The sequence below is a fragment of the Apium graveolens genome, chromosome 8, assembly GCF_009905375.1.
Source record: "Apium graveolens cultivar Ventura chromosome 8, ASM990537v1, whole genome shotgun sequence".
Lineage (NCBI taxonomy): Eukaryota > Viridiplantae > Streptophyta > Magnoliopsida > Apiales > Apiaceae > Apium > Apium graveolens.
In genome coordinates, this window is record NC_133654.1 from 224,747,605 (window position 1) to 224,761,748 (window position 14,144).

Sequence of the window (14,144 nt, forward strand, 5' to 3'; positions counted from 1 at the left end):
AAAGTTCAATCCACCAGAAAGTTTTTAAATATTTGTATTTGATTACTTTGTGGTTTGATTTCCATACTACTTTCATTCCGCACCATTGCTAAATCAAACACAATTTATATATTTATAGCAGAATTGTTCTTAAAATTAAAAAGGAGGCAGAATTACATTAAACCCCCTTATGTAATTCTTATTTAGATTGTTTGGGAATAACAACACTCTAGCTGTTGCTAAGACTGTTGCCAGCAGATCCATCAGAACCAGTAGCCCCGGTCGCCTTGGTTGTCGCCGAGCGGCGTCTTACCCAACTCAGGTTCCCAGATTCATGCTCAGCCATAGCCGGGATAAATTATTTTCTTTACTATCTGTGTAATTTTATGCGTATATATTTGTTTAATGAAGATTGAGTAGCTATCGACTTCATACGTTGTCAGCATGTTCTTATGAGTCCGTTTGTCTTATCAAATTCATAATATTGAGTAAAATAAACAAAGTCGTTTTTGCGATCTGCTCTGAAATTTTTATCTTGGCTAACGCTAAATGCTTTTAATAAATTGTACTGTCTCTGAGTAAACACCAACTGTGTAATAGACTATTAGTGGCTTCTCATTAGACCATTATTAGAAGTTAGACAAGTCTCCGGTCTTAATTTTGATGGCAAATCTTTTGACACAAATGATTAATTTTTACTTCATTCGAACTAGGACAGTAATAATAAAAGCCCATTTACATGGAGATGGAGACAGTAAAAAATTATGCTTTTGCCACAAATTTGAAGCTGGCACATGCCTGTTTATGGTAAAGAAGGGGGCTGAATCCCAGTTTCGAAGCTGCATTATCAACTTCCAATAAGTTCTCCTCAAGTTGGTGCCCTCCAATCACTATGGAAGTTCTAGAATCCAGTCGTCCATCAACAAATCCTAAACACAACACATCCTTGTTTACCCGAACCATCGAGTTTCCACCGTAAATCCTCCAGTAAACGTCCTTTCTCTGTAACACTAAATCAATTGTTGGCACAGCTGGACCAGTATATGCAGTGCCAATGTTCTTGGTGCTAAAACATGCCCCGAATGGTGCCACGGATGGAACTCTAGGCACATTCAATTCTTTCACGAATGCATTTACTACTGCTGTGTAGATTGAAGTTTCTAAAACAGTGTACTTATCCAGAGTGCTGATCTTGGTTCCGCCATGACCAGTGCCGTTAATTGACAACAATGTTGGATTTATAACGACAGATTTTTTGTTGATTTCGATGGATTTAACTCCAATGAAGTACTCGGAGGAAGCCTCACCTTTGGCGTAAAAGGTTGCAGCAGTGAGAAGTGGAGTATAAGTAAGAGGTGCATTTGAAGAATCAAATCCTCCAAAATATATAGCCCCGTTTGATGAAGTTGAACTCAATCACATGCCAAACTTCTTTTCCAACTTAAATGCAGAAGAAAGTTGTGTAGGCATTGATACTTGTGTCCTTCCAAGACCTGCGCTGCCAGTGACGCCACTCGCAAGTTTGCCTAATAGAGATGTAGAACCACAAACAAAGAGGAACTGGGAAATGCTGACAGGCGCCCCTCCGGCCGCAGATAGGATGGAGAGGGCATCAGAACCTAAGGTTCCCATTTGGGTTATGCCAACATAGGTGTTTTCGGGCCACAGAGTACATGTAATGTTGCTGCAAGCTGGCGTAGCTATAGCTGGATGGGAGTAACACACTGTCATGCAATCCATAGACTTGGCAAGTGAGCATTGGGCTGATTTGCAACGAGCTGCACGGTAGGTTGAAGTGGTGTAACCTTCATCACAGTTGACCCACAGGTACCGACCACCAAGATCAACTATTAGTTTAACAGTAACAAGAGGTGTTCTTTGTTTGATTTCTGTTGTATATTGAAGAGTTGATGGATCTTTCGAGACCCGGAGAATGAGGCCTTTGGTCGTGGAACGAGTTGTAGATTGGGCAATGGATGAGGATGATATGAAGAAGAGACAACAAATGAGAAAGACGTTAATAAAAGTTGAAGAAGCCATTGAGTGTGAGATTGAAGGTGTGGTTGAAGTTGGGGAAGCTCATAGCTCCTTTATAGTAGCTAGCCTTTTGAATAGTCAAGTAAGGCACCCGAGCTAAGAAGAAATATTCAATGTTCTTATTAAACTGGACGCGGCTTGCTGACCAACTGGGACTTTAGTATATTTGCTACGCATGGTATGTTTACCAATGTATGTTTTTTTCTGTTAATTCATCTTTCATTCTTACTAAGATAAGTACTTCTCTTACAGAAAAATCACTGAAGTACTTTTTGTAGAGGATTCATACTTTGTTTTGTAAATTTGAGTTTATCAAACATTAATTCTCAGTGAGATGTGAAATATCTTATAACTAGTTGCAACAATTAACTTGTTAAGGGTCTCGTCCCCGTCTAACTATCCCAAGCAGGTTCTTGTCACGATCTTGCATTTATTTTGACACTACATTAGAGATAACCAGTTCACTTATTGCATTACAAAGGATACTGGACACATGCACTGCGGATAATATCTGCATATGGATATTGGTGTTTGTCGTTAATTTTACTTTAAAATTTAGGATTTCTCATGTTACATAACTTTGATTTTGTCCGTAAAAATACTTTTTTTTTTGACAAATGCGTAATTTTATGAAGTTAATCAAAAATTCGTGACTTTATAATTCCAATGAAGACCAAAAAAATTAAGGGCTTGTTTGAGGAATATTCAAGTACACTTTTTTTTCCTCCAAAAATACATCCTTTTCATTTTATTTGCAATAATACGATTTTTTTTTATCTTTTAACGGAGTGCAAGTGTTGCACAAAATAATGTAGCTAGAGGAAGGGTTAGTTGCAGGCTGTTCAGAGATTTACTTAACAAACTCGCGAACACCAGGAAAGCTTTTTTGGATGCTCAGTTCTCAATAGCAGCTCAGGATCCGAACCTTCAACAAAATTTTGAACACCATTTGAATTATGCTGATGATGTGATTTTCCAGTAGCAGAAATATCAATCTTGCCCTAATCAAAGAGCTTTGTTGCAATAACGATACCGAGGGTACATCTAAAATTGCTGTTCAGGTGGTCTTCAAGCTTGTACAAGTAGCTTTTGCAGCAAAGGAAGTGCACAAATATAGTCTAAGGTAGTTGAAAGAGCAATCCCCAAGGCTGCCCTGTCCCCAGTGATGAAACTGGTGCTTATGGGACTTACGTTTGCCCTCGAGCATGGACCTCTAGGGAGCACAAGCGGAACGCCCAGGACTGATTTTTAACTCTTATTCAAGAACAATTCTGTAATTAAGCTCAATCTTGAGCTTTAGTGTAATCATGTACCATGAACTTTGATAGCTTGCTATCATAACTCTCTCTATGACTTCATAAAGCTGGGGCTTGCCTTACCCACAATTTATATATACAAAACTATACAAATTAGCTAAGAAAACATACTGATGTTGGTGATAAATCGAATGTAGAAGGGCGAGATGGTTGGAATGGAATGATATGTTGTCCATATAAATAAAAAAGAGTTAATTCCAGTTTGTAACCCCTATCTTTCATTTAAATTCAAAACAGTAGTTTGCAACCTCTAACTTTCAAAATCAAATACAACATGCATCCCCTTTATAATTTTCAGTTATAAAATTGGAATTGAGGTGTTTAATATTATTTTTATAATTTAAAACATTATAATATTAATGTCATTTATTTTATATTTTACTTAATATAATATTAATGTCAATTTTTTTATATTTTACCCAATATAATATTAATGTCAATTATTTTATATTTTACTCAATATAATTTTTAAATAGTTAAAATATAGATATATTTAGAAATTTTATGATTATATCAATAAACATATATTTTGCTTGATAAATATATTTTAAGTATTTTAGTATTATGATTAATTTAGAGTATTACTAATAGAATACAACTCAATTCTAATTTATTACTTAAAATTGTGAAAGGGGATGTATGTTGTATTTTATTTTCAAAGTTAGGGGTTGCAAATTATATTTTACAAAGTAGGTATACTGTTTTGAATTTAGATGAAAGATAGGGATTGCAAACTGGAATTAACTCTATAAAAAATCTAGAAATACCAGAGTATGGAACAAAAAAATATCGACGTTTTATAACTTTATCTACTTTCTGGTAGCTCATGGAAGGTACCATAAATGGTTATCATAAATGGTTTTGGATTTGTACCATTCCTGTTTTATATTTGAAAAAAAAATGATATGAAGATGATTTGTATATAGTTAAACAAGAACTTGAATCATTTACTTAAGGCACCATAAATGGCGCAACTTGTCCAATTACTAGTGAAGAAAAGGATAAAACATCAAACACAAAATCGTTCTAATGAAAACTACTGGGAATGTGATGTCTTGAAGGTTGCACCACCTTATTAACTCATGCTTTTGCTGCAAATTTGAAGTTGGCACAGATCTGTTTACGGTACGCAAGTGGGCTGAACCCCAACTTAGAAGCTGCAAAATCAATCTCCAACAAGTTCTCCTCAACTTGATGCCCTCCGATCACTATCGAAGTTCTAGAATTTAGTCCTCCATCCACAAATCCTAAACCCATAATATCCTTATTTACGCGAACCATCGAGTTTCCACTGTAGATCCTCCAGTACACGTCCATGCTCTGTAACACCAGATCAGTTGTTGGCACAGAGGGACCAGTATACGCGGTGCCAATCTTCTTGGTGCTAAAACACGCCTCGAATGGTGCCACGGATGGAACTCTAGGCACATTCAGTTCCTTTTCAAATGCTTTTAAAACGGCTTTGTAGATCGAAGTTTCCAGGACTGTGTACTTATCCACGGTGCTGATCTTGGTTCCACCATGACCTTCAGTAGTGTTGATCGACAACAATGCTGGATTTATACGTACAACTTTGTCATTGATTTTGATAGATTTAACTCCAATAAAGTACTCAGAGGAAGACTCGCGTTCCGAAAAACTCCAGCAGTGCTTACTGGATTGGTAAGAAGTGGAGTGTATGTAAGCGGTGCAGTTGAAGAATCAAACTCTCCGAAAAATATGTTGCCGTTTGATGAAGTTGAACTCAAGCACATGCCAAACTTTTTTTTCAAGCTAAATGCAGAAAAGAATTGTGAAGGCATTGACACTTTTGTCCTTCCAAGACCTGCCATGCCAGTGACACCGCTTGAAAGTTTGTCTAGTAGCAATGTATCACCACAAACAAAGAGGAAATCTGGTATAGTGACATGTAGAGCAGAAGCAGATTGAACTGAGAGGGCATCGGAACCTAGTGGCTATGGGAGCAATGGTGTTTTCAGGAATTAGAGCGCACGTGTTGTTGGTGCAACCAGGTCTAGCAGGGGAGAAACACTCGGTCGTGCAAATTGTGGACTTGGCAAGTGAGCATGGGGCCGAGTTGCAACGGGCTGGACGGTATTTCTCGCAGTCAACCCAGAGGAACTGAGCACCAAGATCAACTACTAATTTAACAGGCACAAGAGGTGTTCGTTGTTTGATTTCGGTTAAGTATTGGTGCGTTGACGGATCTTTAGAAACTGGAAGAACGAGGCCTTTAGGTAGGAAGAACGAGGCCTTTAGGTAGGGTGCATGTCACAGCTGCACGGGAATGCCAAGATGGGCATACCATGACGTCAATTAGCGCTACATGCCTTTTCGTGATTCGTCATGCCTTTTTACTATTTTTTTTATTTTTTAATAATTATTTTAATATTAGAAATATCCATAAATAATAAACATAATTTAAAATATTTACTTATATTTTAATTATATCCTTAAGAGGGATCTTATCAAAATATTTGGTAGTTATGGTCATGTACCGCCAAAATAATCTCAATCGTTGGATCATAAAGATAACATCCTAGCCGAATAGGAAATAATCACATTGTTCTAATACTATTCAAACACGAGAATACAATATAATTTCCGAATACGATTCTAAATATAATATGATTAGAAGTTCAATCAATCATAAATAAAAAGGATTGTTCTACTAATCCCCGAATACTAAAATATGATATACTGATATAACTGTAATATGATGCAATGATATAACTGTAATAGCTATATAATATACATGACAAAAAAGTAATTAAATTCAAAATCCGTATATTTTTCAATATCCACATATTTGTTGAAATAATATTGCAACAAACTGTAAAAAATAATAACAATATTATAAATACAAACATCAAGAGTAATAATTTACCTACATTAAAAAATTCTAAAATAAATTTATAAAATTAAAAAAAATAAAACAAATAAATTTTAAAAAACCGTGAATCGCACGGGCTATAAGCTAGTATCTAAAAAGTTATTAATTTAAATGAGTATTATGATGGTATTTGGTTGTTACTGTCACCTAATTTTAATTTTATATTTAAATTCACTGTATATTAGTATAATAATTATTTATTATATTTTATTGATAAATGGCACATGCCTTTTGGCAAAAAGTATGCCTACAAGCATGGTTTCGGGGATTCTCTGACAGTTACGTTGAAGTTTTGGCTATTGATGAAGATATGAAGAAGAGACTACAAATGAGAAAGAAATGAGTCAAAAGTGTCGAAGAAAAAGCCATTCTTGTACACGCAAGAGGAGAAGCACCAGCTATTGTGAGATCAAAGAGCTTGGAAGCTCGGTCATTTATAGTACTTAGTCAAGAAAGGTTCCTAAGGTAAGAATAATTAATGGCAGACGGTATCGGTTGTCGCAGCATACTCTGAAAATAATGAACCACATCATTCATACTTAAACCCTACAATCAGTTATCGCAGCATAATTATTAAAATGATGAACCTCTCATTCACATCAAAACCATATTATACAAGTATAGCATAAGTCTCTGTTATAAGCTATATGTTACAACAACCGTTTACTCCTGGCAGGACCCCATAATTAATCAGTGACTTGAAATTCTTTTGTTGGACGCGGCCGATGGAAAAAGTAATATCTTCTAGCCTCTTCTTATTTGGTACAATCTGCATGTAGATTCATAATTTCATATTACCGTTGTGTTCAGTACACTTAATAAACAAAGGTAACTTGTTAAGGCTTCTGACAGAAAGCTAAAGCTGTTCAATTGTTAACTGATTATTGAGTGTATTATAAACCACACCTAACTCTTGTCATTTTGTTACATTTATCTTGGCAAAACATTAAAAATATCCACTTGCCTGAATTTATATCTGATTTATGCCATGAACTCTGATCAATGATCAAGTTAAGCATGATATATTATTATCACGTTGAATCCACAAACAGTCATTCTCGAATCTCGATTGAAGATAAAAAAGTTAAAGAAAATGATACACACTGCAGTATGATAAATTTAATGAACTCAAGCTCAGTAAAGTTTCTGCAGATAACTCAAGCTCAGTAAAGTTTCTGCAGTATCTCAAACCACGCCTTTATTCAAATGCAAGAAGTTGATTTCATTTCTTAATTTGGAATCAAACATTAAAAACTCAACTCTAAGAATAATTTATACATGAAAAAGGTACAAAATTGATTATCAAAATAGTTACAAAATAACAAGTGTTAATATTGATTAAATAAAAATGGACCGCAATATTCATACCAATAACACCAATTAAACTATTTTTTTACCTTTTCATTGTCCCCTAGCAATACTAGCTTTATACTATGCACATGCTGATTTATATATAATTTTTAAATAGAAAGATTTTTTTATTTTTGGAAAATTATATTATTGTGTTATGATATTTTTTTATTTTATTAATAATAATTTTATTTATGCTAAGGCAAGTAGTATATTAATAAAAACCTTCATATAAAATTTTAGTACAAATTCTTTAAATTTATTATTACATTTGAAGGTAAGCATAAATATATAAAATGAAAGAAACATTGAAGTTGAATATACTTAACTTTAATTTGAACTATTGTTATTTTAGAATTAATGATCATCATAACGTTAGTTAAATATTTATTTTATACATTTACGTCATTTATTTTTTGATTGTTTTTTATTAATTTATTCAATATTAGTTTGGTAATTTGGTTATTTTTTCGTATATTATATTTAGTTGGTTTGTTTTAGTTGTATAGTATAATAAATTATTTTACTTTTAAGTTTACTCGTATGCGGGGTATTATTTTGTAACACTTCAATTAACTATAATATGTTGTGTAGTTTTGTTATTTTTATGTATGGAAGAGATTTTTTAATTTAATATAAAATATTCATTTAATGCATATGTATTATTAGACAATGTTGTTGAAATAAAATTACATTTGATTTATGAAATATTTTTTTATTTTATTATATAGTATAGTTAATTTAGTTAAACAAATTTTAATAATATTTTTTTTGTTCTTTAATTTACTTTTTTAAATAAAATTGTATAAAAATAGATTTGGAACATAGAGTAAATATTTTCATTTTCATTTTTTCTTTTGTTAGTTAATTTTTTTGGATCCATTTAATATTGATTTCATATATTTTGAGTTTATTAGGTTTTCTCGTGTTTGTTGTATTATGTATATTAGGAATTTTTTTATTTTTTTATTTTGAGTGTTGTATTATTTTGTTGATAGGTTGTTTTAAGGGTTATTTTAAAAGGTTTTTTTTAATTTGAAGGTTACTATGTGTTTATTTTTTATTTAGTTTTTAAATATTAATTCGTACTTGGTTTTAGTGTTGAATTTGTCATTTAAAAATTACAGCAATCAGTTTTTAGTCAAGGACAATTATGTAATTATATTTTTGAATGACATTTATTTGCTTTAATATTTTTGTATATTCTTTTTATTTTATAATCTACTTTCCCACTTCAGTTGACACTTACACGCGGGCGGATGTTTCGCCTTCCGACAACAACCGAAAGGGCATTATTTCACCGGTTATTGAAAAAACGATTTGAAATTGTGAATCATTTTAGAGTACACATCTTATGATATTGGTGATTTGCAGAGAAGGCCTCATGTGGAGTTAACTATTTAATTGATTTTCAAGAGAGCTCTTCAGGTTTGTTGAATTTGATATAAAATTATGAACGTGTTCTGTTATTATTGTTTTGTGGGTTGGTTTGTTTTCAAACTTTGTTTAAATTTATTAGATTTGAGGTTTGTGTAACTGAGGTTAGGAGAATATAGATCGAGGAGGGAGATAAGTAATATCAAGTAAAAGTGAACAGAAAGGGAAGAAAGTAATATAGATGTGTGGTTGATATTTAAGTGTTTTGGATTAGTTCTAGTTTAATTATGCTATGTGATATATGTGTATTGTTTAATTCTATCACAATATAGTGTGGTATGTGATTGAGTTTAGAAATTCACGGGTCCTTTTTTGACAATAGATATATATATAATTTCCTACAATCTTTACTTTGCATCATAAATAAATTAAAAGAAAGTGAGATGTTTCTCATCACCTATCACCTAAGTATATAATGGTTGGATACTTGGGTGGATATATTTTTACTTTAGACATATAACATATATTTGCCCAATTTTTTGTGTTTGATGGCCTTGGCGTGTTTGTATGCGTATGTGCATATGTTAGTGTGATATATGTAATATATGGATAAGAATTCAAGCATGAATTTTGTAGTCTATTTTTCCCCCGGTTGTTCCAAGTAGTCTACTCCTTTCAAAGTACTACATGTCTTTGATTTTTTTCTGGCATCGGCCTAGTCCAACCTGGTCAGCTCTTTGATATACAGGGAAAAGGTAGTTTATAACTAAGTGTGTGTGAATGTTTGAGATGAGTCATTGAGGTGTAGTGTGGTTGTCTGTAATTTTGGGGTGGTCATGTGTTAACATTTCAGATTGCAGACTGCTGTAATATCTGGCTGCAGTGCCCTGAATGACATAATTTTGCCATCTCAGGTGTTTAGAAAGGATATTGCACCATTATCTACTTGATATGTTTAATGATGATGATCCTCTCTTCTGAATTTAGTAGTACCAAAAAAATTTTGCAGGTAAGCAAACAAAGCTGTGAAGCAAAGATGTGTGTCAAATGTTTCTCTTCCGCAGTGGACAGATGAACAGATACTTGATATGTTTAATGATGATGATCCTGTCTTCTGAATTTAATAGTACCAGAATTTTTTTAAGGTAAATGATTTGCAGGATATTAGTTGTTATTTGCAGGGTTATGGTCCAGTTCTGGTGTAGCTATAATCCAGTGCCTCTATATGTTATTATGACACAGGTTTGGTCTTAATATTTCAGGTTACTTTCACTTATCTTCTTTCTTTTTTACTTTGGATATTTTTTTTGTGTGTAAATTCAGATTGAAATTGAATGGACATAAACCAGAGAAAATTTTGTTCTGCAGCAATTTACATCTCATGAAAATCTAAAACAAACAATACATCTTATTTAAGCATATAAATTAGTTAGTTAAGTAAAAAAATCACCAGTAATAGTTGCATACAGAATTTTTAGAAGACATGAAAAGATAATTGTATTATAAATTAAATAACAGATTTGGTGCTTTAGAGCATCCTTTATTGAAATACTAAAACAAAACTACCACTAATATAAATTTCTAACTTGTTCTAATCGTCTTATGTTGCTTTTGGTTAAGAAAATTCTAACAAATACATGTAAATAGAAATTGACAGACAGTTCCTTACATATGAACTGTCTGACTGCGAAACATGCTACTATAATGGCCACTTTACAATGCTGACATGCATAGTCATATATTCGATGGGATTGGACCGACATTCTGTCACAGACATAGTGAGCCTCTTTAAAATGAGATGTTACTGTTTTGGGTGTGTTTGATTCCCTTTCCTGTATTTTATACAGTGTATCATACATGTCGAATCCTGGTAAGTTTAGTGGGGTTAATTCCAAAAACGGAAAAACTTCCGGAAGGCCTACATTGAATAAAGAAACTACCATGACTCCAAAGAAAAAGCCAAGCCTGACCCAGAGTTGACCTTTTCTTGTTAAAGGACTTCGTGCTAATTCTATAAGCAAAAATGTTGATGCTACTATCCTGACACTACACAGTGTCAAACATTATGGAACATCTCGTTGGCACTATACTGAAGAAGATTTTAACCTATATATAAGAACCTTAATCCCTATGTATAATATATAAATATTATAGTTGCATTATGTTTTCCCTTTTAGTTTTTAGGTATTTTATTTTGAGTTAATTTTTGCTACATTTACCAATATGAATATGAAATTCTGATAAGTGAAGTGTAGCATATCCTGCTCTGGTTTTTAATACTCTACAGTTGGTACCTCCAGTTTTAAGGAAGGTTCCTGGTCCTTGGCAAAGGACATGTTGCCGTTCAAATGAGTAAAAGCTCGAAATATGTGATAATCAAGAACAACGGACTTTGATGACTGAAAAAGAAGAAGGTTTCTAAGTAATATAAAATAATAATAACTTAGTTATTTCATAAATTTAATACAACATGAATTACTAAAAAGAAGTTGAAGTAAACAGAAGTGATGTGACTATAGGTTAAAGGTAAATATCATCATAGACCAACTTTATATTTTGACATGTAGTATATATATGATTGTATCTTTGTATATACGTCAAACTCAGACAAACTTTCTGCTAGTGTTCTACTGTTGACAACTCAAGTAAATTGAGTTTGAACATTATAGTTTTAGAAACCAGAAGTTCACTTTTTCTATATATAATTTGTGTCCGTTTTGAGAGCTAACTTAATTACATTGTCATAAGTTATTTATACGCTGATAAGCCTGATATCAGTTAAATACCTAAATTCATATATATATTGTTGAATTGTATTGCACCAAAATCCAGAGAAGTAAGCAACTGTGAGCAGAATGATACATGTATCTTTAGAATCATTATCATGGGAAATATAGGGATTTAGGGATGAATGTAAGAGTTATACCACTGTAAACCCAAAAAGAAAACTCCTGTGACATCTTGTGATGAGTTGTAAATCAAGTATGAAAAAACTAAACCTGTGCGATGCACAAACTGATTTTATTATTTTATAAAACTAAATTATAAAAACAATGATTATATATCATTGATATTAATGAAGTTTAAATATTTACGTATTCTTGTGTATGTATTATATTATTGAAGGATCCAAATTTTAGATAATTAAAATGTTAAAAAATCTTTTCTTATTGTACAGCCTATATAGTGAGTACATGGATGATTTGCTATTATTTTTTGTGTATATGCTGAATCCGTCGCATCAGACGTTTATAATAGTGTGATTTTCTTGTTCATGTCTTTTGCCATTTCTTCTTAAATAGTCCCTCTGTTATCTTGAATAGTCCCTCTGTTATCTGTTATCTCAGATGGCATAGAGAATAATATTCTCTATATAATATACAAATGTTTTCATATTTGTCAGCTTGAGATTGCTATAATAAAAATTCTAGTTAAATTTGTGGCATAGTAACACCTTCTTTTTCTCAAATGTTAAAATTCTGGTTAAATTCTGGTTACAATGTCCTCTACATCCGTTAAGTATATTTACTCAAAATACTCAGAAATTATATTTATCATGATATGTCAATAGGCTATTTTGAGGCTTTCATACATGACAGTTTTGTTTAACATAACTTTAAGTATCTAATGTGCAATGTCATTAGGCTACGTTGAGGTTTTCATACATGAAATTTATTGTTTTACAGGAATTTAAGTACCTAATGTGTAATTTACTCTATTATGAAGTATAAATAATTTTTAAGTTTTCAGAGTTGCTTGCGCGACTATGGGCTGTGTATCCCCGCTTTATTCATTCTCATTATTTGTTGTATTTTGAAAGTTTAGTTGGCATACAAAGATATTAATATGTTTAAATTAATGAATATTGATATAATTAGTGAAAGAAAATTAAACTTACCTCCAATAGTTTTTCCAAGCACATGATTCTGGGTCAAGTCTTCTAAAAGAATTTCAAGCTTAATCTTGAATACTCTGCAAATAATATCAGGCCTAACATCTGGGGTTTGGTTAGGCATCTTAGTACATGCTTCTTTAATTTCTGGCCAAGCCGGATTGCATGTAAAAGTGATAAACAAATTGGGGCTTCCTAATTTCCTGCAGACGGCCATGCAATCTTGATAGTTTTACTGCATATATCGTGGACTTCCCGTAAATGAAGCTGGTAAAACTATCCGCTGGCCTAAGGATTTGGCATCCACATCTCCGCGATTAACACAATCTACAATATTATTATATAATTCAGCCCTTAATATTTCTTGATGTGTTATGACCCATAATATTCTGGTGTGTTCAATACATGAATATGCATCAACCACATATTGCAAGAATAATCTTCCTCCTCGAATGATTGTGTGGCCTTCATTGTTACGATCTTGAAGACGGTAAGCATAATATGCTCTTATTGACACTTGATCTCGTTTGGTTGGTGAATGTGCGGAAACACCATGATGTAGTATATCAGTTCTAAACCCATCTTCAACATATGGGAATAGTAATGGATAGTGGAGAGCCATGTAAGTTGGATTAAGTTCTGAAATTCTTTGTAATCCCCCCCTTGTATTCTAAAATAATATCTCTATTATTAATGAAGTTACTCTTAGGAACTAATACTGCAAATTCAAAAGCATTTGTAGGGTCTGCAGTTTCCCGACCATCTGTATCTCTATTTGCCACCAAACGAATTTGTTAGATATATTTGATAATGTCATGGCTAATATGTCTTATGTTTAGCTTTCAGATCTTGTGTGAACAGGATAGATCAGTACTTAACTGTTGATCAGTACTTATACTGGAAGTCAGGACTTAAGGATATCAGTACTTATATTATCAGGAGATAATCATCAGAAGATAGATATCAGAACTTAAGTGCTGAAGGACGATCAGATAAGGATAGTAGCTGATTAAAGGAAAGAAGATAGAGATAAAACATAAGAAGAGATATGCATGAAGAAGTAATTCTGTGAAGAATGGAATACTTGGAATAGAAGATATCTGATTGATATATTTTAGGAAGCAGAATTATATTCCATATCAATTAGCGATTATCTTGTAACTGTGTAGTATATAAACACAGGCATAGGGTTTACACTATAAGTGTTATCATTATCGAAGTTATTATTCTTTATAACCCTAGCAGCTCTCGTGATATTTGTTCATCACTGAGAGGTAACAGTTCTATATTGTAACAGAGT

At 32.6% G+C, this 14,144-nt stretch overlaps 1 protein-coding gene and 1 pseudogene across 1 annotated transcript; both read right to left on the reverse strand.

The window, feature by feature from the left end:
- Positions 1–727: 727 nt before the first annotated feature.
- Positions 728–2,032, reverse strand: LOC141676840 (putative aspartic proteinase GIP2). The gene has a single exon (XM_074482559.1). It carries the CDS (start codon positions 2,017–2,019, stop codon positions 1,396–1,398), a length of 624 nt encoding a protein of 207 aa, XP_074338660.1. The 5' UTR covers positions 2,020–2,032; the 3' UTR covers positions 728–1,395.
- Positions 2,033–4,412: 2,380 nt separating this feature from the next.
- On the reverse strand, positions 4,413–6,594 carry LOC141678962 (putative aspartic proteinase GIP2; annotated as a pseudogene).
- Between the last annotated feature and the right edge of the window lie 7,550 nt (positions 6,595–14,144).